Source organism: Cetorhinus maximus, chromosome 2, assembly GCF_964194155.1.
Source record: "Cetorhinus maximus chromosome 2, sCetMax3.hap1.1, whole genome shotgun sequence".
Taxonomy (NCBI): domain Eukaryota; kingdom Metazoa; phylum Chordata; class Chondrichthyes; order Lamniformes; family Cetorhinidae; genus Cetorhinus; species Cetorhinus maximus.
Window position 1 is genome coordinate 186015003 of NC_135880.1, and position 26166 is coordinate 186041168.

Consider the following 26166-nt stretch of genomic DNA (forward strand, 5'->3'; position numbering starts at 1 on the left):
TTCGGCCCCTCGAGCCTGTTCCGCCATTTAGCAAGATCATGGCTGATCTGTTTGTGTTTCGAATCCCACATTCCCATCCACCTCCGATAACCTTTGATTCCCTTGTCTAACAAGAATCTATCTACCGCTGCCTTAAAAATAGTCAATGACTCCGCTTCCACCAGAGAGCTCCAAAGTCACACAATTCTCAGAGAAAAGATTTCTCCTCATCTCTGTCCTAAAAGGGTGGCCCCTCATTTTAAAACAGACCCCTAGGTCTGAACTCAGTCTCAAGAGGAAACATCCTTTGCACATCCACCTTGTCAAGACCGTTCAAGATCTTATATCTCACTTTTCTAAACTCCAGTGGAAACAAGCCCAGTCTGCCTAATCTTTCCTCATTCCAGGTGCCAAATCAGTAAACCTCCTCTGAACCGGCTCCAAACCAGATTCCTCCTGAGAATCAGAAATGACAGAACTTGAGCCCACCCACCCCTGTCTCCCTCCCTTACTAGAATTTACTTCCTTCCTTACATAAGGAGACCAAAACTACACACAATATTTGAGATGTGGTCTCACCAATGTCCTGTGTAACTGAAACATAACATCCTTATTTTATTACAAGAGGAACTGAACATAAAAGGATAGCATTCCATTCGCCTTCTTAATTCCTTGTTGTACCTTTTTGTGACTCATGCACTAGAACACCTAGATCCCTCTGCACCTCAGAATTCTGTAGCCATTCTCCATTTAAATAACACTCTGCTTTTTTATTCTTCCTACCAAAGTGAACAATTGCGCATTTTCCCACATTATATTCCAACTGTTAGATTTTTGCCGACTTATTTGGGAGGTGGGAAGGCGCAATGGTATAGTCGTGGGTTAGTAATCCAGAGACCCAGGGTAATGCTCTGGTGATAAAAGCAAAAAACTGCGGATGCTGGAAATCCAACACAAAAGCAAAATTACCTGGAAAAACTCAGCAGGTCTGGCAGCATCTGTGGAGAGGAACACAGTTAATGTTTCGAGTCCGAATGACCCTTTAACAGAACTAAGTAAAGATAGAAGAGAGGTGAAATATAAGCTGGTTTAAGGGGGGTAGGACAAGTAGAGCTGGATAGAGGGCCAGTGATAGGTGGAGATAACCAAAAGATGTCACAGACAAAAGGACAAAGGAGGTGTTGCAGGTGGTGATATTATCTAAGGAATGTGCTAATTAAGGGTAGAAAGCAGGACAAGCAAGGTACAGATAGCCCTAGTGGGGGTGGGGTGGGGTGAAGGAATCGAAAAAGGCTAAAAGGTAGAGATAAAACAATGGATGGAAATACATTTAAAAATAATGGAAATAGGTGGGAAAAGAAAAATCTATATAAATTATTGGAAAAAACAAAAAGGAGGGGGGAAAGAACAGAAAGGGGGTGGGGATGGAGGAGAGAGTTCATGATCTAAAATTGTTGAACTCAATATTCAGTCCAGAAGGCTGTAAAGTGCCGAGTCGGAAGATGAGGTGCTGTTCCTCCAGTTTGCGTTGAGCTTCACTGGAACAATGCAGCAGGCCAAGGACGGACATGTGGGCATGAGAGCAGGGTGGAGTGTTGAAATAGCAAGTGACAGGGAGGTCTGGGTAATGCTTGCGGACAGACCGAAGGTGTTCTGCAAAGCGGTCACCCAGTCTGCGTTTGGTCTCTCCAATGTGGAGGAAACCGCATTGGGAGCAACGAATACAGTAGTCTAAGTTGAGGGAAGTGCAAGTGAAGTGCTGCTTCACTTGAAAGGAGTGTTTGGGCCCTTGGATGGTGAGGAGAGGGGAAGTAAAGGGGCAGGTGTTGCACCTTCTGCGGTTGCATGGTAAGGTGCCGAGGGAAGGGGTTGAGGTGTAGGGGGTGATGGAGGAGTGGACCCAGGGTGTCCCGGAGGGAACAATCCCTGTGGAATGCCGCCGGGGGGGGCGGGGGGGGTGAAGGGAAGATGTGTGTGTGGTGGCATCATGCTGGAGTTGGTGGAAATGGCGGAGGATGATCCTTTGAATGTGGAGGCTGGTGGGGTGATAAGTGAGGACAAGGGGCACCCTATCATGTTTCTGGAAGGGAGAGGAAGGTGTGAGGGCGGACGCGCGGAAGATGTGCCGGACACGGTTGAGGGCCCTGTCAACCACCATGGGTGGAAAACCTCGGTTAAGGAAGAAGGAAGACCTGTCAGAGGAACTGTTTTTGAAAGTGGCATCATCAGAACAGATGCGACGGAGGCGAAGGAACTGAGAGAATGGGATGGAGTCCTTGCAGGAAGCGGGGTGTGAGGAGCTGTAGTCAAGGTAGCTGTGGGAGTCGGTAGGCTTGTAATGGATATTGGTGGACAGTCTATCACCAGAAATTGAGACAGAGAGGTCAAGGAAGGGAAGGGAAGTGTCAGAGATGGACCATGTGAAAATGATGGAGAGGTGGAAATTGGAAGCAAAATTAATAAATTTTTCCAGGTCCAGACGAGAGCATGAAGCAGCACTGAAGTAATCATCGATGTACCGGAGAAAGAGTTGTGGGAGGGGGCCGGATTAGGACTGGAACAAGGAATGAGATTCCTCTGACACCCTACATCATATCAACAATTTCCAGTTCCCTGGCCCCAACCACCTCCTCTTCACCATGGATGTCCAATTCCTCTACACCTCCATCCCCCACCGGGATGGTCTGAGGGCTCTCCGCTTCTTCCGCAAACAGAGGCCCGAACAATCCCCATCCACCACTACGCTCCTCCGTCTGGCTGAACTTGTTCTCACACTGAACAATTTATCCTTTAACTCCTCTCACTTCCTCCAAATAAAAGATGTGGCTATGGGTACCCGCATGGGCTCCAGCTATGCCTGTCTCTTTATGGGGTATGGGGAACATTCCTTGTTCCAGTCCTACTCTGGCCCCCTCCCAAAACTTTCCCTGTACATCGATGATTACTTCGGTGCTGTTTCATGCTCTCATCTGGACCTGGAAAAATTTATTAATTTTGCTTCCAATTTCCACCCCTCCATCATTTTCACATGGTCCATCTCTGACACTTCCCTTCCCTTCCTTGACCTCTCTGTCTCAATTTCTGGTGATAGACTGTCCACCAATATCCATTACAAGCCTACCGACTCCCACAGCTACCTTGACTACAGCTCCTCACACCCCGCTTCCTGCAAGGACTCCATCCCATTCTCTCAGTTCCTTCGCCTCCGTCGCATCTGTTCTGATGATGCCACTTTCAAAAACAGTTCCTCTGACAGGTCTTCCTTCTTCCTTAACCGAGGTTTTCCACCCATGGTGGTTGACAGGGCCCACAACCGTGTCCGGCCCATCTCCCGCGCAGCCGCCCTCACACCTTCCTCTCCCTCCCAGAAACATGATAGGGTCCCCTTTGTCCTCACTTATCACCCCACCAGCTTCCGCATACAAAGGATCATCTTCCGCCATTTCCGCCAACTCCAGCATGATGCCACCACCAAACACACCTTCCCTTCACCTCCCCTGGCGGCATTCCGCAGGGATCATTCCCTCCGGGACACCCTGGGTCCAATCCTCCATCACCCCCTACACCTCAACCCCCTCCCACGGCACCTTCCCATGCAACCGCAGAAGGTGCAACACATGCCCCTTTACTTCCCCTCTCCTCACCATCCAAGGGCCCAAACACTCCTTTCAAGTGAAGCAGCATTTCACTTGCACTTCCCTCAATTTAGTCTACTGCATTCGTTGCTCCCAATGCGGTTTCCTCCACACTGGAGAGACCAAACGCAGACTGGGTGACCGCTTTGCAGAACACCTTCGGTCTGTCCGCAAGCATTACCCAGACCTCCCTGTTGCTTGCCATTTCAACACTCCACCCTGCTCTCATGCCCACATGTCCGTCCTTGGCCTGCTGCATTGTTCCAGTGAAGCTCAACGCAAACTGGAGGAACAGCACCTCATCTTCCGACTAGGCTCTTTACAGCCTTCTGGACTGAATATTGAGTTCAACAATTTTAGATCATGAACTCTCTCTTCCATCCCCACCCCCTTTCCAATCCCCGCCCGCTTTTTTTTCCAATAATTTATATAGATTTTTCTTTTCCCACCTATTTCCATTATTTTTAAATGTATTTCCATCCATTGTTTTATCTCTACCTTTTAGCCTTTTTCGATTCCTTCACCCCACCCCACCCCCACTAGGGCTATCTGTACCTTGCTTGTCCTGCTTTCCACCCTTAATTAGCACATTCCTTAGATAATATCACCACCTTCAACACCTCTTTGTTCTTTTGTCTGTGACATCTTTTGGTTATCTCCACCTATCACTGGCCCTCTATCCAGCCCTACTTGTCCAACCCCCCTTAAACCAGCTTATATTTCACCTCTCTTCTATCTTTACTTAGTTCTGTTGAAGGGTCATTCGGACTCGAAACGTTAACTGTGTTCCTCTCCGCAGATGCTGCCAGACCTGCTGATTTTTTCCAGGTATTTTTGTTTTTGTAATACTCTGGGGACCCAGGTTCAAATCATGTCACGGCAGATGGTAGAATTTGAATTCAATAAAAATCTGAAATTAAAAGTCTAAGGATGGCCATGAAACTATTGTTGATTGTTGACTGGTTCACTCATATCCTTTAGGAAATGAAATCTGCCGTCCTTACCTGGTATGGCCTGCATGTGTCTCCAGGCCCATAGCAATGTGGTTGACATTTAAGTGCCCTTTGAAATGGCCTAGCCAGATACTCAGTTGTATTAAACTGCTACAAAGCCTTGAAAAAGGAATGAAACTGGATAGACCACCTCAGCCATACTATTTATATGGCTAGTCCAGTTCAGTTTCTGGTCAATGGTAACCCCCAGGATGTTGATAGTGGGGAATTCAGTGATGGCAGTGCCATTGAACATCAAGGATGATGGTTAGATTGCCTCTTGTTGGAGATGGTCATTGCCTGACAGTTGTGTATTTTACGTGCCACTTGCTAGCCCAAGCCTGGATATTGTCCAGGTCTTGCTGCATTTGGACATGGACTGCTTCAGGGTCTAAGGAGTCACAAATGGTGCTGAACATTGGAGAGTCATCAGCGAACATCCCCACTTCTGACCTTATGATACAAGGAAGATCATTGATGAAGCAGCTGAAGATGGTTGGGCCGAGGACACTACCCTGAGAAACTCCTGCAGTGATGTCCTGGAGCTGAGATGACTGACCGCCAACAAACACAACTATCTTCCTTTGTGCAAGATATGAGTCCAACCAGTGGAAAGTTTTTTCCCCTGATTCCCATTGACTCCAGTTTTGCTAGGGTTCCTTGATGCCACACTCAGTCAAATGCTGCCTTGATGTCAAGGACAGTCACACTCACCTCACTTCGGGAGTTCAGCTCTTTTGTCCATGTTTGAACCAAGGCTGCAATGAGGTCAAGAGCTGAGTGGCCCTGGCAGAATTCGAACTGGGTGTCAGTGAGCAGGTTATTGCTAAGTGTCACTTGATAGCACTGTTGATGACCCCTTCCATTACTCTACTGATGATCTAGAGCAGACTGATGGGACAGTAATTGGCCAGGTTGGATCCGTCCTGCTTTTTGTGTACAGGACATTCCTGGGCAATTTTCCACATAGCCGAGAAGATTGTAACAAATGATTCAGCCTTACCTTTTGCACTGACGTGCTGGGCTCCCCCATCATTGAGGATGGGGATATTTGTGAAGCCTCCTCCTCCAGTGTGTTGTTTAATTGTCCACCACCAGTCATGACTGGATGCTGCCTATGCTGTTTGGCACACAAGTAGTCCTGTGTTATAGCTTCACCAGACTGACACCTCATCTTTTGGTATGCCTGATGCTGCTCCTGGCAGGTCCTCCTGAACTCTTCATTCAACCAGGGTTGATACCCTGGCTTGATGGTAATGGTAGACTGGGGGATATGCCAGGCTATGAGGTTATGGTTTGTATTCGAGTACAATCCTGCTGCTGCTGATGGCCCACAGCGCCTCATGGATGCCCAGTCTTGAGTTGCTAGATCTGTTCCAAATCTATCCCATTTAGCACGGTGGTAGTGCCACACAACACAATGTGGGGAGGGGGGCATCCTCAATGTGAAGGCAGGACTTTGTCTCCACGACGACTGTGCAGTGGTCACTCCTACCGATACTTTCATGGACAGATGCATCTGTGGTAGGCAGGTTGGTGAGGATGAGGTCAAGTATGTTTTTCCTCTTGTTGCTTCCCTCACCACCTGTCAGATCCAGTCTAGCAGCTATGTCACTTAGGACTCGGTCAGCTTGGTCAATAGTGGTGCTGCTGAGCCACTTTTGGTGATGGACAGAGTACAATCTGCTCCCTTGCCACCCTCAGTGCTTCCTCCAAGTGGTGTTCAACCTGGAGGAGGACTGATTCATCAGCTAAAGGGGGGCGGTACATAGTAATCAGCAGGGGGTTTCCTTTTTCATGAGGCTTCATGGGGTCCGAACTTGATGTTGATGACTCCCAAGGCAACTCCATTCCTACAACTGTGCCGCCACCTCTGCTGGGTCTGTCCTGCGATGCAACAGGACATACCAAGGGATGGTGATGGTAGTGTCTGGGACGTTATCTGTAAGATATGATTCAGTGAGGATGACTATGTCAGGCTGTTGCTTGACTAGTTTGTGAGACAGCTCTCCCAACATGTGGATCTGGAGTCACATATTGGCAAGACCAGGTAAGGACGGCAGATTTCATTCCGTAAAGGGCATTAGTGAACCAGATGAGTTTTTACAACAGTCAACAATGGTTTCATGGTCATCATTAGATTTTTAATTCCAGGTTTTTATTAAATTCAAATTCCATCATCTGACGTGATTCGAACCTGGAGAACCTGGGTCTCTGGATTACTAATCGAGCGACAATACCACTACACCATCACCTCCCCCCAAGAACTTCAATAAATGGATTAAGCATGATTTCCCTTGCACAAAACCATGCTGGCTCTTCCCAATTACCTTGAGTTTTTCTAAGTGCCCAGTTATAATCTCCTTCATGATCGATTCTAATAACTTCCCCACGACAGACGTCAAGCTGACCGGCCTACAGTTTCCTGTTTTCTGCCTCCCTCCCTTTTGAATAGAGGGGTTACATTTGCTACTTTCCAGTCTGATGGAAGCTTACCAGAATCGAGGGAATTTTGGAAAATTAACACCAACGCATCTACAAATTCATTAGCCACCTCTTTTAAGACCCTAGGATGAAGTCCATCAGGACCCGGAGACTTGTCAGCCCACAGCTCCATCAGTTTGCTCAGTACCGCTTCCCTAGTGATTGTAATTTCACCAAGCTCCCCTCCACCTCCCGATTTACAGCTATTACTGAAATGTTTTTTGTAGCCTCAATAGTGAAGAAAGAAGCAAAATATTTGCCCATTTCATCCGCCATTTCCTTATTTTCTGCTATTAACTCCCCATTCTCACTCCCTAGAGGACCAACACTCACTTTGCTTACTTTTCCTTTTTAAATACCTCTAGAAACTCTTCTATCCATGTTTACATTTCTATCTAGCTTCCTCTCATACTCCTGATTAACCTTTTAGTCATTCTCTGCCGTTCTTTATATTCTGACCAATCATCTAACCTGCCACTCATCTTGATGCGGTTATGTGCTTTTTCCTTAAGTTTGATGCTTTCCTTAACTTCTTTAGGTAACGATGGATGAGTCTTCCCCTTGGAATTTTTCTTGATAGCAGGAATATACTTATTCTGAGTATTCTGAAATATCCCCTTACATGTCTGCCACTGCTCCTCTATTGATCTATCCTCTCGCCTAGTATTCCAGTTCACTTCAGCTAGCTCAACTTTTATTCCCACATAATTGCGTTTATTTAAGTTTAAAATACTAATCTTAAACCCACTCTTCTCCCTTTGAAACTTTGCTGCTTCTTCTGATGCCTTACCTTTCAAATAGCTTCTGAACTTTACTCATCTGCCATACCTGCCCCTGGCTTCTCTCCTCCCTATCTCAGATTTCTTCCAGTCCACAGCCCTCCAAAATATCTGTGCTCCCCTAATTCTGGCCTCATGCTCAGATTTTAATTGGTCCTCTATTGGCGATTACAACTTCAGCTGTCAAGGCCCTAACCTCTGAAACTCCCTCTCTGAACTACTATCGCACACTCCCTTGCTTTCCCCCTGTTGGTGCTACTAAAAAATGCCTTTAACTGAGCTTTTGGTCATCTGCCCTAATATCTCCCCCTGCGGCTTAGTGTCGAATTTTGTTTTTATAACGTTCTATGAAGTAACTGGTGATATTTCATTACATTAAATACAAGTAGCTGTTACTGGATATTTAGCCTTGTTCCTAGGAGCGTTATGCCTGGATGTTCACCTCCTTGCTGTGTGTGCTGTGCTCTGCATCGAAGATATTACAAGTTATACTCACAGTGAAAATGCCAAACAAGAAGCCCGATCATCAACGAGAGGAAAGCAGCCCCAATAATCAGCCCGACGATTAGCATCACCACTTTTGGGTTGCGTTTTTCCAACTTCTTCTGGTTGCTTGCTGGAAGAAAGACCACTTCCTCAGCCAAGACATTGATTTCCTGCAAAAGCCCATAACTTAAAGTTAATCACCATCAGGGCCGGGGCATTGTGCTAGTTTGCCACAACTCATCATCCTCCCATCATTCACAGCATAACCATGGACTTTCAGAAAAGTGTTACATTATATTCTTGTAGTAAAATTGTTCTGGTCACCCCATTACAGAAAGTATGTAACTGCACTTATATGTGGTGATGAGGGGAAAGTAACTGCCCTTGATATCAAGGCAGCATTTGACTAAGTGTGGCATCAAGGAGCCCTAGCAAAACTGGAGTCAATGGGAACCAGGGGGAAAACTCTCCGCTGGTTGGAGTCATACCTAGCACAAAGGAAGATGGTTATGGTTTTTGGATGTCAATCATCTCAGTTCCAGATCATCAGTGCAGGAGTTCCTCAGGGCTAGCCCCAGCCATCTTTAGCTGCTTCATCAATGGCCTTTCTTCCATCATAAGTTCAGAAGTGAGGATGTTTGCTGATGATTGCACAATGTTCAGCACCATTTGCGACTCCTCAGATACTGAAGCAGTCCATGTCCAAATGCAGCCATTTCTGGACAATATCCAGATTTGGGCTGACAAGTGGCAAGTAACTTTCGCGCCACACAAGTGCCAGGCAATGACCAGCTCCAACAAGAGAGAATCTAACCATCTGCCCTTGACATTCAATAGCATTACCATCGCTGAATCTCCCGCTATCAACATCCTGGGGGTTACCATTGACCAGAAACTGAACTGGACCAACCATATAAATACTGTGGCTACAAGAACAGGTCAGAGGCTAGGAATCCTGCAGTGAGTAACTCACCTCCTGACTCCCCAAAGCCTGCCCACCATCCACAAGGCACAAGTCAGGGGTGTGATGGAATAGTACCCACTTGCCTAGATGAGTGCAGCTCCAACAACACTCAAGAAGCTTGGCACCATCCAAGGCAAAGCAGCCCACTTGATTTGGCACCCCATCCACAAACATTCACTCCCTCTACCACCATTGCAGCAGTGCATACCATCTATATAATGCACTGCAGGAACTCACCAAGGCTCCTTAGACAGCACCTTCCAAAACCACAACCACTACCAACGAGAAGGAAAAGGACAGCAGACGCATGGAAACACCACCACCTCGAATTTCCCCTCCAAGCCACTCACCATCCTGACTTGGAAATATAACGCACATTCCTTCATTGTCACTGGGTCAAAATCCTGGAACTCCCTTCCTAACAGCACTCTAGGTGTGCCTACACTACATGGACTGCAGCGGTTCAAGGCAGCTCACCACCACTTTCTCAAGGGCAATTAGGGATATGCAATAAAAATGTTGGCCTAGCCAACGATGCCCACGTCTCACGAAGGAATTTAAAAAAGACTAGAGAGGGTACAGAGGAGATTTACAAGGATGTTACCAGGACTGGAAAATTGCAGCTCTAAGGAAAGATTGGATAGGCTGGGGTGTTCTCCTTGCAACAGGGGAAGCTGAGGGGAGATTTGATTGAAATATACAAAATTGAGGGGCAGTGAATGGAAAGGATTTATTTCCCTTAGCAGAGAGGTCAGTGACTAGGGAGCATTAGATTCTATGTGATTGGTAGAAAAATTAGGGGTCCTGTGGCGCACTGGGTAGCATCCATACCTCTGGGCCAGAAGCTCTAGGTTCAAATCCCACTTTAGGACTTAATGACCACGGAAGGTGCGTTCATAACCTGACCAAACAGGTTGATTATCAGCTTGTAAATCCTCCCAATGCACCTGATGACATGTGGCAAGAGTGGTAGAGTCTCCTGGTCAGCCATACTGCAGAAGGCAAAAGCAAACCACTGCAGTACTTTGCCAAGCATAATCATGGACCAATCCAATCCAAGTTGGCTGGTGGATCTGTATTTATGGATCTTAAGTTTATTTTAGTAATGTCAGTTCATGGTTTGATAAATACAATGGAAGTCCATGGTCACAAATACCCTCTTAGGGCGTGGCACAGGATAGAGGAGGGGGTGGAAGCATTAGAGAAGAGATGAGGAAAAACATTTTCATGCAGAGGGTGATACAGATTTGGAACTCTGTCTGAAAAAGTAGTGGAGGCAGAAAACCTCAACTCATTGAAAAGGTTTCTGGATATGCACCCGAGGTCCCATAACCTCCAGGGCTACAGACCAAATGCTGGACAATGGGATTAGGCCAGATGGCTTGTATATCAGACTGCGCCGACATGATGGGCAGAGTAGCCTCCTTCTGTACCGTAAGTTTTTCTAAATATCTGAAAAGGAGGAATGAAGGGAGAGGGTGGGGGAGGGGCAGTATGGGACGTTGGTGGGGGGGGGCGTCAGTACATGATGTGGGGAGAGGGCAGGGGAAGTGGCAGTATGTGACATGAGAAGAGGCAGTATGTGATGTGGACAGAGGAGGGGGGCAGTATGTGATGTGGGGAGAGGCAGTATGTGATGTGGGGAAAGGGCAGAGAAGTGGCAGTATGTGAATTGCTCCTTAGGAGAGCCAGCATGGTCACGATGGGCTGAATGGCCTTCTTCTGTGCTGTAACAATTCTATGATTCTACAAAAGGACCAGTGACTGCACACACAAAATTGGCTCTCAGACAAAGAATGAGTGGGTTAATTTTAAGGAAGAATGTGACAAAATATAAGACATGTGATAAAATAACCTTGCAGAATGGATGCGTAATTGCCAAATTAATGTGAAAAGAGATAAATGGCAGGTGGTTCACTTTAGTAAAAAGAATAAGCAGGTCACATACTGCTGGGAAAATAAATGCTTAAGTGGGGAATGTGAGGTCACTTCAGGAGAAGCAGCTGATTGGCAAGTAGCTGGTGGATCTGTATTTAGGTCTTAAGTTTATTTTAGTAATGTCAGTTCATGGTTTGATAAATAAAGGCATGGCAGAGCGTCTCAGTCCCATGGAATGCACATCCTGTTCCATGTGATGATTTCTGTGCCCTGAACAACCACATGCGTAGGAAGTGTGGCCAGCTGGAGCAGCTTGAGTTCTGGATCTCCGAGCTTGAGCAGCAACTGGAAACCTCATGCATGGACCACAGCGATTAGAGCTACATGGGCACTACGTTTCTGGATGTGGCCACCCTGCAGCTTAAGGTGTTCAGGCAGAGATGGAATGGGTGACCGCCAGGAAGTGAAGGAGAGTCAGGCAGAGAGTTCAGGAGTCCCCAGAGTGCATCTCACTCTTCAGCCATTTTCAGTTCTGAATACTGGTGAGAGAGATAGTTCCTCTAGGGAGTGCAGCCAGAACCCAATCCACGGCTCAGCTGTACAAGGGGACAGAAGATTGGGAAAGTAATAGTGGTAGAGGATTCTATAGTTACAGGAACAGACAGGTGTTTCTGCATTCACAGATGTGAATCCAAGATGGCAGTTGTCTCCCTGGGCCAAGAATATCACTGAACGACCTCAGAACACAGAGCAGGGAGGCAGTAGTCTTGGTCCATATTGGTATGAATAACATGGGTGGATAAAGGGATTGGTTCTGGGGGAGATGGGACCTGTACAGGTCAGATGGGTTGCACCTAAACAGAGCTGGGACCAATGCCCTTGTGGGGTGATTTGCTAGTGCAAATTTAAACTAACTTGGCAGGGGAATGAGAACCAGGAGGAAATATTAGAGAGAAAAAAAACAAGGTGCACAAAGAATTGGGAGACCCTGATGGCACAATAATAAGAAATAGTAAGGTATTAAGTGGATTCAGCATAAGAGAGAATGCAATAAGGTTTAAATTAGGTTTACTGTGCAAATATATGAAAGTAAGGAATTTGATAAATAAAGTTGGAGAGCTGCAGGCACAGTAGCCACCCACGGGGGAATATGTTGTTGTGGCAATAATGGTTCAAACCTGGCTCAAAAAAGGGCAAGAATGGGTACTTTACATTTCTGGATACAAAGTGTTCAAGAAAGATAATGAAGGAAGAGAGGGGGAGGGGTGGTAGTGTTGATTAAAGAGAATATTAGAGCTGGAGGGCGAGGGTGTCCCAGGGGGGTCAAGGACAGAATCGAGTTAGAACTAAGAAACTAATACAGTCCCATTAAACCACTGGATATAATCTACAGGCCACCAAATAGTGGCAAAGATATAGAGGAGCAAATTTTCAAGGAGATACAGACAGGTTATAACGGGGGACTTTAATTATCCCAACATCAACTGGAATAGGATTAGTGTAAAGGGCAGAGAGGGAGAAAATTTTAAGAGCATTAAGAATGATTTTCTACATTAATATCTTTTCAATCCATAGAGGAAGGAGGCATTTCTGGATCTAGTGCTGGGGAATGAGGCAGGACAAATGGATCAAGTGTCAATAGGGGAAAATATATGGGGCAGTGATCATGGTATAATAAGGTTTAGGTTAGCTAAGGAAAAGGACAAAGAGCAATCCAAAGTGAAAATAATTCATTGGGGTTGGGGGGGTTGGGGGGTCAACTTCAGGGTGAGGGGACAGATCAGAGCCAGGTAAACTGGAATCAAAAATTAGCAGGCAAAGCTGTACTGGAAAAATGGGCTACCTTTAAGAGCAGATAATTGGGTTACAGTTGAGGTCCATTCTCACAAAGAGGGAAAGTAGGATAAACAAAGCCAGAGGAAGTGAGGAAGGTGATGCAGGGAAATATGGCAAATATTTTATAATAGAATTGAGAACCAGGCTGAATATAGAAAGTTCACAGAGGAATTGAAAATGGAAAGTAATAAAAGCAAAGAGAATATGAGAAGACACTGGCACATAACACAAAAGGGAATCCAAAAGTCTTCCATAGGCATATAAATAGCAAAAGGGTGGATTAGGGACCAAAAAAGAGTATTTATGAAAGGAGCCAGAGGATATAGCTGAGGTATTAAATGAGGGGTTTGCATAATCTAATCAAGCAGAGTCAGCATAGCTTCATGAAGGGGAAATCATGCCTGACAAATTTATTAGAATTCTTTGAGGAGGGAACAAGCAAGGGAACCAGTAGATGTAACATATTTGGATTTCCAAAATGTGTTCGATAAGGCACCACACATAAGGCTACTTAATAAGGTAAGGGCCCATGGTGTTAGGGGTAGTATATTAGCATGGATAGAGGATTGGCTAACTAATAGAAGACAGAGAGTTGGGATAAGGGGGGCATTTTCAGGATGACAACCTGTAACTAGTGGAGTGCCACAGGGATCAGTGCTGGGGCCTCAGTTATTTACAATATATATTAATGACTTAGATGAGGAAAGTAAAATGTACTATTGCCAAATTTGTGGCTGATACAAAAATAGGTGGGGAGGCAAGTGGTGAGGATGACACAAGGAGTCTACAAAGGGATATAGATAGGTTAAGTGAGTGGGCAAAAAAAGTGGCAGATGGAATGTAATGTGGGAAAATGTGAGGTTATGCACTTTGGCAGGAAGAACAGAACAGCTGAATATTATTTAAATGGAGAAAGACTGCAGAAGGCTGCAGCACAGAGGGATTTGGGAGCCCTTGTGCATGAATCCCAAAAAGCTAACATACAAGTTTAACAGGTAATTGGGAAGGCAAATGGAGTGTTGGCCTTTATTTCAAAGGGAGTGGAGTATAAAAATAGGGAAGTCTTGCTAAAACTATACAAGGCACTAGGAGACCACACCTAGAATACTGTAAACAGTTTCGGTCCCCTTATCTAAGGAAAGATATACTGGCATTGGAGGCAGCCCAGAGAAGGTTCACCAGGTTGATTCCGGGTATGGAGGTGTTTTTTTCTGAGGAGAGGTTAAGTAAACTCATTGGAGTTTTAAAAGAATGTGAGGTGACCTTATTGAAACAGAAGATTCTTAGGGGGCTTGACAGGGTAGATGCTGAGAGGTTGTTTCTCCTTGTGGGAGAGTCTAGGACCAGAGGGCATAATCTGAGAATTAGGGGTCTCCCATTTAAAACAGAGATGAAGAGGAACTTCTCTCAGGGGGTAGTCAATCTGTGGAATTCTTTACCATAGAGGGCTGTAGAAGCTGGGTCATTAAGTGTATTCAAGGCGGATATACAGATTTTTAACCAATAAGGGAATCAAGGGTTATGGGGAAAAGGCAGGAAAGTGGAGATGGGGATTATCAGATCAGCCATGATCTCATTGAATGGCGGAGCAGGCGCGATGGGTTGAAAGGCCTATTTCTCTCCTACGTCTTATTGTCTTAGCCAAGGAAGAAGATACTACCAAGTCATAGGGAAAGAGGAGGTAGTTGAGACACTGGATGGGTTAAAAATTGGTAAAGAGGAGGGTATTAGAAAGGCTGGCTGTACTTAAAGTTGATAAGTCACCAGGACCAGATCAGATGCAGCTAAGGAAATTCAGGGAAATCAAGGTGAAAATTGTAGAGCCACTGGCCATGATTTTCCAACCCTTTGAGGATACAGGGGTGGTGCCAGAGGACTGGGGAATTGCAAACGTTAACCCAGATTCAGCAAAGGGTGCAATATATACCCAGCAACTTTGGGCCAGAACAAAATTAAGTCACTTGGACAAATATGGATTTATTAAGGGAAAATGGTGTTTAAATAATTTGATTGAGTTTTTCACGAAGTAACAGAGGGTTGATAAGTGTAATATGGTTGATGTGGTGGACTTCTGAAGGGAAGTCGACAATGTGCCACATAACAAGCTTGTGAGCAAAGTTAAAGGTGATAGAACAAAAGGGACAGTGGCAGTGTTGATACAAAGCTGGTTGAGTGACAGGAAACAAAGTAGTGGTAAATAATTGTTTCTTGGACTGGAGGACAGTATGTAGCGGGGTTCCCCAGAGGTCAGTATTAAAACCATTGCTTTCGTTGATCTATATTGATAACCTAAACTTGGGCATGCAGATAAAATTTCAAAATATGCAAATTACACAAAATTGAAGTATTGTGAACTGTGAAGAGGATAGTGGTGGGCTTCAAGGGGACATAGGTTGGTGGAATGGGCAGACACGTGGCAGATGAAATTTAATGCAGAGAAATGCAAAGTGATCATTTTGGTAGGAGGAATGAGGAAAGAAAAATAAAGCTTAGAATTCCATAGAGGGTGCAGGAGAAGAGGGACCTGGCGGTATATGTGTATAAAGTATTGAATGTTGCAGGGAAGGTGGAGAAAGCAGTTAATAAAGCATTCAGGGTCCTGGGCTTTATAAGGAGGAGGATAGAGGACTAAAGAAAGGAAGTTTATAAAACACTGATTCAGCCCTGAGTGTTGTGTTCAATTATGGACACTACAATTTAGGAAGGATATGAAGTTTTAGAGAGGGTGTAGAAAGAAATTACAGGAATGGCTTCCGGAATGAGGGGCTTCAGTTATAGAAACATAGAAACTAGGAGCAGGAGTAGGCCATTCAGTCCTTCGAGCCTGCTCCGCCATTCATTATGATCATGGCTGATCATCCAACTCAATAGCCTGCTCCCGCTTTCTCCCCATATCCTTTGATCCCTTTCGCCCCAAGAGCTATATCTAACTCCTTCTTGAAAACATACAATGTTTTGGCCTCAACTACTTTCTGTGGTAGCGAATTCCACAGGCTCACCACTCTCTGGGTGAAGAAATTTCTGCTCATCGCAGTCCTAAATGGTCTACCCTATATCCTCAGACTGTGACCCCTGGTTCTGGACTCCCCCACCATCAGGAACATCCTTCCTGCATCTACCCTGTCTGGTCCTGTAAGAATTTTATAGGTTTCTATGAGATTCCCCCCTCATTTTCTGAAGTCCAGCGAATATAATCCTAACCGACTCCATCTCTCCTCATATGTCAGTCCCGCCATCCCAGGAATGAGTCTGCACTCACTCTATAGCAAGAACATCCTTCCTCAGATAAGGAGACCAAAACTGCACACAATATTCCAGGTGTGGTCTCACCAAGGCCCTGTATAATTACAGCAAGACATCCCTGCTCCTGTACTTGAATCCTCTAGCTATGAAGGCCAACATACCATTTGCCTTCTTTACTGCCTGCTGCACCTGCATGCTTACCTTCAACAACTGGTGTACAAGAATACCCAGGTCTCGTTGCACATTGCCCTCTCTCAATTTATAGCCATTCAGATAATAATCTGCCTTCCTGTTTTTGCTACCAAAGTGGATAACCTCACATTTATTCACATTATACTGCATTGCCATGCATTTGCCCACTCACTCAGCTTGTCCAAATCACACTGAAGCATCTCTGCATCCTCCTCACAGCTCACCCTCCCACCCAGCTTTGTGTCATCTGAAAATTTAGAGACATTACATTTAGCTCCCTCATCTAAATCATTAATATATATTGTAAATAGCTGGGGTCCCAGCAACGATCCCTGCGATACCCCACTAGTCACTGCCTGCCATTCGGAGAAAGACCCGTTTATTCCTACTTTGTTTCCTGTCTGCCAACCAGTTTTCTATCCATCTCAATACACTACCCCCAATCCCATGTGCTTTAATTTTACACGCTAATCTTTTATGTTGGACTTTGTCGAAAGCCTTTTGAAAGTCCAAATAACCACATCCACTGGCTCCCCCTCATCAACTCTACTAGTTACGTCCTCAAAAAATTCCAGTAGATTTGTCAAGCACGATTTCCCTTTCGTAAATCCATGCTGACTCTGTCCATCTCTGCCACTGTTTTCCAAGTGCTCAGCTATTAAATCTTTTATAATGGACTCTAGAATTTTCCCCACTACCAACGTCAGGCTGACTGGTCTATAATTCCCTGTTTTTTTTTTACCTCCCTTTTTAAATAGTAGGGTTACATTAGCTACCCTCAAATTTGTAAGGACTGTTTCAGAGTCTATAGACTCTCAGAAGATGACCACCAATGCATCCACTATTTCTACGGCCACTTCCTTAAGTCTTCTGGGGTGTAGATTATCGGGCCCTGGGGATTTATCGGCCTTCAACCCCATCAATTTCCCCAACACCATTTCCCTCCTAATACTGATTTCTTTCAGTTCTTCCCTCTTACTAAACCCTGTGTTCCCCAACATTTTTGGTATGTTATTTGTGTCCTCCTTTGTGAAGACAGAACCAAAGTATGTATTTAGTTGGTCAGCCATTTCTTTGTTCCCCATTATAAATTCCCCTGTTTCTGACTGTAAGGGACCTACATTTGTCTTCACCAATCTTCTTCTCTTCACAGACCTATAGAAACTTTTACAGTCAGTTTTTATGTTCCCTGCAAGCTTACTCTCGTACTCTATTTTCCCCTTCTTAATCAATCCCTTGGTCCTCCTTTGCTGAATTCTAAACTGCTCCCAATCCTCAGGTCTGTTGTTTGTTCTGGCCAATTTGTATGCCTTACTTGGATCTAATGCTATCTCTAATTTCCCTTGCAAGCCATGGTTTGGCCACCCTTCCTGTTTTACTTTTGCGCCAGACAGGAATAAACAATTGTTGCAGTTCACCCATGCGCTCTTTGAATGTTTGCTATTGCCTATCCACCGTCATCCCTTTAAGTAACATTTACCAATCCATCATAGCCAACTCGCACCTCATACCATCATAATTTCCTTTATTAAGATTCAGGACCCTAGTCTCAGAATCAACTATGTCACTCTCCATCTTGATGAAGAATTCTATCATATTATGGTCGCACATCCCCAAGGGGCCTCACACAACTAGATTGCCAATTATTCCTTTCTCATCACACAATACCCAGTCTAGGATGGCCTGTTCTCCAGTTGGTTCCTCAACGTATTGGTCCAGAAAAACATCCCGTATACACTCCAGGAATTCCTCCTCTACGGTATTGTTACTAATTTTATTTGCCCAATCTATATGCAGATTAAAGTCACCCATAGTTACAGATGTTCCTTTATTGCATGCGTTTCTAATTTCCTGTTTAATGCCATTCCCAACATCACCACTACATACCACTACTATTATGTAGATAGGCTGAAGAAGCTGGGGCTTTTCTCTTTAGAGAAGGGATGGTTCAGAGAGATTTGATACAGGTGTTCAAAACCATGAGGGGCATGGACAGAGTAGATGAGCGAAAGTTATTCCCATTGACTGAAGGGTCAGGAACCCAGAGGATACCAGTTTAAGGTGATCAGCAAAAGAAGCAATAGTGACATGAGGAAAATCTTTTGGTCCACAGCAAGTGATTAGCAACTAGAATGCAATGCTTGAGTGTGTGGTGGAGACAGATTCAATTGTGGCTTTCAAAAGGGAATTGAATAATTATCTGAAGAGAGAAGATTTTCAGGGCTAAGGGGGAAAAGGCTGGGGAATGACTGAGTAGCCCTTAAAGAGAACCAGCAAGGACACAATGGGCCAAATGGCCTCCTTCTCTACTGCAACAATTCTATGATTCTTATAACAGAAGCATCTGGGTTACAGATACATAAAGCATTAAAAATAGCAATACAAGTTAATAAGGCCATTAAAAAAGAGACAAACACACTTGGGTTCATTTTTAGAGGGATAGAATTGAAAAGTTGAGAAGTTAACCTTACATTGGAACTTGATTAGACCACATTTGGAGTACTGTGCATTGTTCTAGTCTCTATATTGTAAAAAAAGATAAAGCATCATGGAGAAAAGAAATTACAGGAATGATACCAGAATTGAGGGGTTACACTCACCTGGAGAGACTGAATAGACTTTTGGAAAGCTGAGTTGCAACTTGACAGAGGACTTTAAGATAATGGAAGATGGACAGAAGAAGTTTCCATTTGTAGGGGAGAGCAAAACTAGGGGCCATAAATGTAAGATAGTCATTAATAAGTCCAATGCGGAACTCAGGAGAAACTACTTGATGCAAAGAGTGATGAGAATGTAGAATATGCTACCACATGGAGTGGTTTGAGCTAAACAACACAGATTCATTTAAGGGGAACTTACATAGATAGAGAAAGGGATGGAATGATTGGATTTGATGAGTTTGAGAGGGAGGAGGCTTGTGAAGCACATGTGCCTACACAGACCAGCTGGCCAGCTTCCATGCTCTAAATATTGTGTTATAGTATATAAAGACAGAAAACAGAGAGTAGTGGTGAGTGGTTGTTTTGCAAACAGAAGGGAAGTGCACAGAGGTCTTGCCTTGAGGTCAGTGTTAGGGTCATTGCTCTTTTTGATATATATTAATGACCTGGACTTGGTTATGCAGGATATCATTTCAAAGTCTGCAAATGATATGAAACTCAAATGTAAACCAGTGAGGAACAGACTTCAGGAAGACATGGATAGGCTGATGAAATGCAGAGAGACATGGAAGATTAAATGTAATTCAGGGAAATGTGAAGTGATGCATTTTGATAGGAAGAACGAGGAGACAAAAATTAAACCAAACGGTACAATTTTAAAGGGGTGCAGAAATATATTCAAATCTTTGAAGGTAGCAGGCCACATTAAGAAGTCTTAAAACAAAGCACGCAGGGTTCATGGCTTTACAAACAGAAACATAGGATATAAAAGAAACACGATTATGAGAAACCTTTGTAAACCACTATTTGGGCCCCAGCTTGAGTAGTGTGTCCAATATTGGCCACCATTCTTTAAGAAGGATGTGGCCTGTAGACGGTGCAGAATAGATTTACTAGAATAGTATCAGGATGAGGGGCTTCAGTTGTGTGGAAAGACTGGAGAGCATAAAGATTCGGATGAGTCAGCGAATCAGCCTTTCAAACCTGCTCCATCATTCAATAAGATCATTGCTGATTGTCTACCTCAACTCCACTTTCCTGGATTATCCCCATATATTTTAGCATCCAAAAATCTATCAATCTGTCTTGACTATATATGGAGCACCCACAGCTCTCTGGGATAAAGAATTCCAAAGGTTCAGAATCCTTTGTGTGGAGAAACTTCTCATCTCAGTTCCAAATGGCTGCCTTCTTATTTTGAGTCGGTGACCTCAACTTTTCCAGGTCTCTAGACTCAACAGTCTGGAGAAATATCCTCCCAGCATCTACCCGGTCAAGGAAAGCGAGCTTCTTAAAACAGAGCGAGATAACTACTTGTTCTTCTAAACTCTGCAGAATATAGGACGAGTCTACTCAACCATTTCCCATAGAACAATCACCTCATCCCAGGAATCATTCTAGTGAACCAAGCAAACTGCCAGTTTCCGCCTTGGTTCAGTTGGTGACACTCTTTATCTCCGAGCCAGAAGGTTGAAGGTTCAAGTCTCACTCCAAAGACTTAAGCACAAAAATCTCGGCTAGCAAACTACAGCCGTACCGAGGAATGGCTGCTGTCGGAGGTACTGTCTTTCAGGTGAGACATTAAACTGAGTCTGCCTCTTGGGAGGACAAAGAGCGCAAATGTCCATTTTGAAGAAGAACAGGCAAATTAACCCCAGTGGCTTGACCTGGTCATTTTCACATTGCTGTTTCTGAGAGTTTGCTGTGCAAAAATTGGCTGCCATATTTCCCACATTACAACTGTGACCAAAATTCAAAGATACTTCATTTGCTGTAAAGCACTTTGGGATATCCTGAAGTTGTGAACTGAACTTTTTAAATGCAGGTCTTTCTTTCCTCCTTTTTAGTTGCACTCCCTCTGTAAGGCATAGTGACCAAAACTGTACATAATATTACTATGTAATTGCATGGAAGACTTGTTTGCTCTTATCCTTTATCACAAATGATTGGAGTGTAATAAACTGTTTGCTTTCCACATCTACATTAGATTGCTCTCTGTAGAGCAGAAAAGTTAAGGGGAGAGTTAATTGAAGTGTTCAAAATTATAAAAGATTTTGAGAGAGTAGATAGTGAGAACCGGTTTCCATCAGCGGGAGGGTCCATAACCAGGGGAGGCAGATTTTAAGTAAATGGTCATTGAAGTAACAGGCAGGTGAGGAAAATGTCTTTAGTACAGTGAGTAGTGCATTCTAGAATACACTGCCCAAAAGGGTGGTGGAAGCAGATTCAACAATAACTTTCAAAAGGAAACATTTTCAGAGCGATAGGGAAAGAGCAGGAGGCATGGGATTAATTGGATAACACTTTCAAAGAGCTGGCACAGGCACGATGGGCTTTAATGATTTCCTCCTACGCTGTAAGAGTCTGAATCTATGATTTAGTGATTAAGTGATCGCATCAGTTTGCTGTTGACTTAAATTAATCCAGGTCAGCAGTTCAAACCTGGGCGTCTCCTCACTGGCATCTTTTAGACAGATTTCCAATCTACAATGGAGTCAAGTGTTACAGGAGTGCAAGCAGGAAAGTGGAGTTGAGGCCACAATCAAATCAACCACGATCTTATTGATTGGTAGAGCAGACTAAAGGGGTGAAATGGCCTATTCCTGCTCCTACTTCTTGTGGGAGCAGGGGTAAAGGTCTGTGTTGACAAGGCAGAGAATAAAGGGCATCCATGACTAACAAAAATGGCAGAATGATTTGTTCGAAGACACAAGCAAAAAGTCACTGGACTAAGGATACACTGCAACTTAGTGAACACCAATAAGAGCTGGTCATTTTGGTACTTGTGTTTGGCAACTCTACAGTTCAGTTGCTGAAAATGTTTTCAAATTATCCCCTAAACCTTTAATAGGGTCTCTGCCACACTAAAGAAATGCTCTCATCACACGGCCACCCAAAGTCATTTTCATGACTTCCCAGCCACTTCCTGTTGTACATAGTGCAGTTGGTGGAGTCCGAGTGTTTCCATTGCTCGAGAATCTCCAGGGACTCTGATCTCTCCGTTTCTTATCAGTGATCTCCTACATATTACCTAATCCACTTCTGATGATTCAACATTCAGCCGCCCTTTTCAGAAAATCTAATCGAAACTGCGCTCTGACCTGCGATAGCTCCACCAATGACATTGATGAGCTATCACCTTTGACCTTGAATGCAATTCCTGTTGCAATCACTGAATTTCATTCCAAAAACTTAGGGAAATAGGACTGAGATCCTGCAAAGCTTCAATGTTTACTAGATTAAAAGGCAAGACCTTGACAGTCATGACCTCAGATGACTGCTGGTTCCTCAATGCTAACCAGGAAAGGAATAATAAATTAAGGAAGTTGTGTCCAGCTGGAGAGTTGGTGTAGGGTTGAAGGGTTAAGATTCCTGGCGAATTGGAACCAGCTTTCAGACAGAGATAGCTTGTTCAGGGAGGCCAGGCTTCAGGGCTTGGGCCTATGCCCTTGTGGGAGAGTGCAGGGAGAAAACAAGAAGATGAGAAAACAAAGCAAAAGGAAGAGTGTGGACAGATCGAAGAGAAAAACAGACTGAGGTTTTGACTTTTATGCATATAAAGATATAAGTATTGTGAATAAAATTGGTGAAATGGAAGCCCAAATTGCTGTGGGTGCAACATATCATTCAATACGATGAACATGGACTGTGCTCAGAGTGACAGCTGAGCTTAACCGTTACAAAATAGAGAGATAATGGGGAAGAAGGAGTGGCAGAATTAATCTAAGATTTCACACAGCACTCAAACACAGGCAGATACAAGAGGATGGTGCAAATGCTGAACCTATTTGGTTTAAGTTAAGGAATATGAAGGGAACTGCTCCTCTGTTGGGTCTGTATTATATATACTAAATAGTGTGCAGGAGACAGAGGAAAAGATATGTCAACAAATTGGAGAGAAATGCAGGGAAGCAGGGTCATAATAACGAACATTTATCTACAGATAAATGGCATGGATTTACAATGTGCCCAGGTCGCTATTCTTATCAGGAGGGTTTTAGTTGAAAAAGATGGGTCTCGTTTTAGGGAAAGTGGGCAACTGGACAATGTGGCCAAACATCCAGGAATTAGTGATCAGTATACAACCAGGAGCAGCATTAAAAACTTGAGGGGGAGCAGTCAAAGATAAGAGCTCTTGATAGTATAAAGCCAATTTCAAGCCTTGATAAATTGAAGAAAAATTGGTAAAGACAGCTAAACCCATCCCACGGCTCCACTCCAAGCCAGGCTCATCATCCCATGGCTCCACTGCCAAACCAGTCCCATCGTCCCATGGCTCCACTGCCTAACCAGCTCCATCACCTCATGGCCCCATTCCCAAAACCATCCCATTGCCCACACCCAATCCTCGCCCCATTCTGAACCCAACCCTATTTAAAGGGTGAGGTCAGTGCAGTGAAACTTTTAAAGAGCTGATATACGAGCATCCATCAGTTACAGGCCAGACAAAGCTGCCACCCATTATTTCTTTCCACCCTATTCACTGTACAGCCCAAACCTGTAGGGACGTGTTTTAAGAAGCAGCTTGACAACTATTCCAGGCCCAATCATGAAATCTGTGCACTAGAACAATAATACAAAATCAAATTGTTAATGAGCTCGTGAGTATTGGCAAACCAAAACACCTCCAGTTCAGTGAGTAAATATAGGTGGCACCCCTTAAACAGCAAAGAAGAATGAGTTTCACACCAGTTGAACAAGCTATCACACTGCTATCATCCACATCCTGAAGAATTGTGCTTGGATTGTGCTGTAGCAATGCTAAGGAAGCCATCAGATGAAACAAAAGCAAAAATTGCTGGAAAAACTCAGCAGGTCTGACAGCATCTATGGAGAGAAAGACAGAGTTAACGTTTCAAGTCCGTATGACTCTTTTTCAGATTTCCAGCATCCACAGCATTTTGTTTTTATCTTTTTGCTTAAATTAGATGATTTGGGTTGTGTGGAAAGTGCAGGTATTTAAGGTGAATCCTCAGCTTCTGACTGTTAGGGGGAAATTAAAAAGAGAATACAGTAAGAATTTACTGAAAAACCCTTAAAATCTCCAGGCAGACATGGTTGCTAAACATATTAAAAGTCGAAGATTACCAGATGAACATTGCACAGCCTTGAGAGTCAGACTGGAGACACAAGGACATAAATTAGATCAGGTGTACTCCCCTCTCACATAGGGAAGGGCAGATGGTTTTAGCTTAGATATGGGAAGACATACGATAGACAAAGAGGGGGCTTTGGTGAAACACAAACAGTTTTGAGCTGTGAGAACCAAGGTCTTTGCGTATGTGTTTTAATTTTGATTGGATAATATAATTATGTATACATCTCTTAGAATAATTAGTTAGCAAAATCACATGTTTATGTACTCAATAGGATAGAGTTAGCATGGGACCGATGTGTCGGTTACCGACTGGATGTATTCAAACGTACCCAAATGTATTATGATAAGAAAAAGTACAAAAGTACTGAAATGTAATCAATCTGGGAGCTGGGTCTTCATTCTTCGAAATGATTGCAGCTCCTTTGCATATGCTTGAATAAAACCGGTTAAAGGAAGCCTGAGTCTCTGTGGTCACTGTGTGATCCGGGATTGTAACTTCTCTTCAACTGGCCTATGTGGTAGTTGCAGAATTGGAGGGAACACCTTCTTCACTGACCCAGTGAGTCTTTTAAAGATTCTGCTTCCTGCAGACACCCAGGCATGAGATGAGACCATGAAAATAAGCTAGGATGGTGAGTGAAGTGCAGCTCCCATCGACTTACGGTCCTATGCCAGGGCTCAGTATGCAAGACCAAACAAACAAAGCTGCTCCTGCTTGTTCACCAGCTTCCCAAGCCAAGCTCCACTGGACTCTGGAAGCAATGCTGGTGTGACAATAGGGAGCAGGTTTCCTATCATGGATTATCTATTGGAATCTGCTCACAGCACACTGTTAAAATCAGGTTCCGTTAGCAGCTGTACAAGCTCAGTGTGGTCTGCAATGCCCAAAGTTTTCTTTCCTGTGCTCCAAAAGCAGTTTCAATCTGCCCACAGTGCCCAACAGCTCATTGCACATCTTCCTCCAACCACAGCTCATTTACAGTGTCTGAACATATCATCAGTGGGTTTCACAGAAGGGGGGCTAAGAAATTTTGGAGCTCTTTTAAAGTCACACTTTTGATTGACAAGCATGTCTAGAGAGAGAGGGTGAGGCTAAGACTCTCCCAGTCTAAGTTAGTATGCAACTTCTCTTCTCACTTTCCATTTTGTTCAGACATTGTATTTTAAATCACTCTCACCAACAACAACTTGCATTTATATAGTACCTTTAACATAATAAACCATCCCAAGGCATTACACAGGTGTGATTATGAAACAAAATCTGACACCAAACCACATAACGAGATATTAGGGCAAATGAACAAAGATTCAGTCAAAGATGTAGATTTTAAGGAGCATCTTAAAGTAGGAAAGAGAGGATGACGATGGAGAGGTTTAGAGAAAGAATTCCACAGCTTAGGCCAGTAGCTGAAAGCACAATGATGGAATAATTAAACTTGGAGGAGTGCATATGCCTGTCTTTGTAAAAGTAAATGAGGCTAAGGTCAGGAAAAGAGGTAAAGAAATTGAATAGATAAACAGGAGGTACTTAAAAACATCATCAGTGCTCAAGGTAGAACAGTCACCTGGTCAGGATGGTGAGGGAAGGAAGGATAAAAATTGCAGAGGATCTGGCCTTAATCTTCTTATACCGGAGAGGGTGCCAGAGGACCGGATGATTTCAAATGCTACCACCTTGATCAAAAAAGGGGAGAGGGATAAAGCACAGGTCAGTCAGCCTAATGCCAATGGTGGGGAAATATTTAGAGATGAGAATCCAGGGAAAACAATCAACTAATATCATAGAATAGTACAGCACAAGAGGCCATTCGGTCCAGTTTGTGCCACCTCTACTGAAGATCAAAAGCAAAAGAATCATCCAGCCTCACTGAGAGTCCAGTAATCCATTACTCTTGTTGAAACACCTGAGCCCTAGAGAAAACATTGCCTTATTGGCAGTT

The 26166-nt window shown here is 44.0% G+C and overlaps 1 protein-coding gene across 1 annotated transcript in view; it reads right to left on the bottom strand.

The window, feature by feature from the left end:
* LOC144668511 (suppressor of tumorigenicity 14 protein homolog) overlaps positions 1-25900 on the bottom strand; it is an 80828-nt gene extending 54928 nt beyond the window's left edge. The window contains exons 1-2 of the mRNA XM_078530607.1: positions 25792-25900; positions 8366-8525 (exon numbers count right to left, since the gene is read on the bottom strand). Coding sequence (XP_078386733.1) covers positions 8366-8441 — 76 coding nt within the window. The 5' untranslated portion in view covers positions 8442-8525; positions 25792-25900. The remainder of the gene's footprint in view (positions 1-8365; positions 8526-25791) is intronic.
* Positions 25901-26166: the final 266 nt, after the last annotated feature.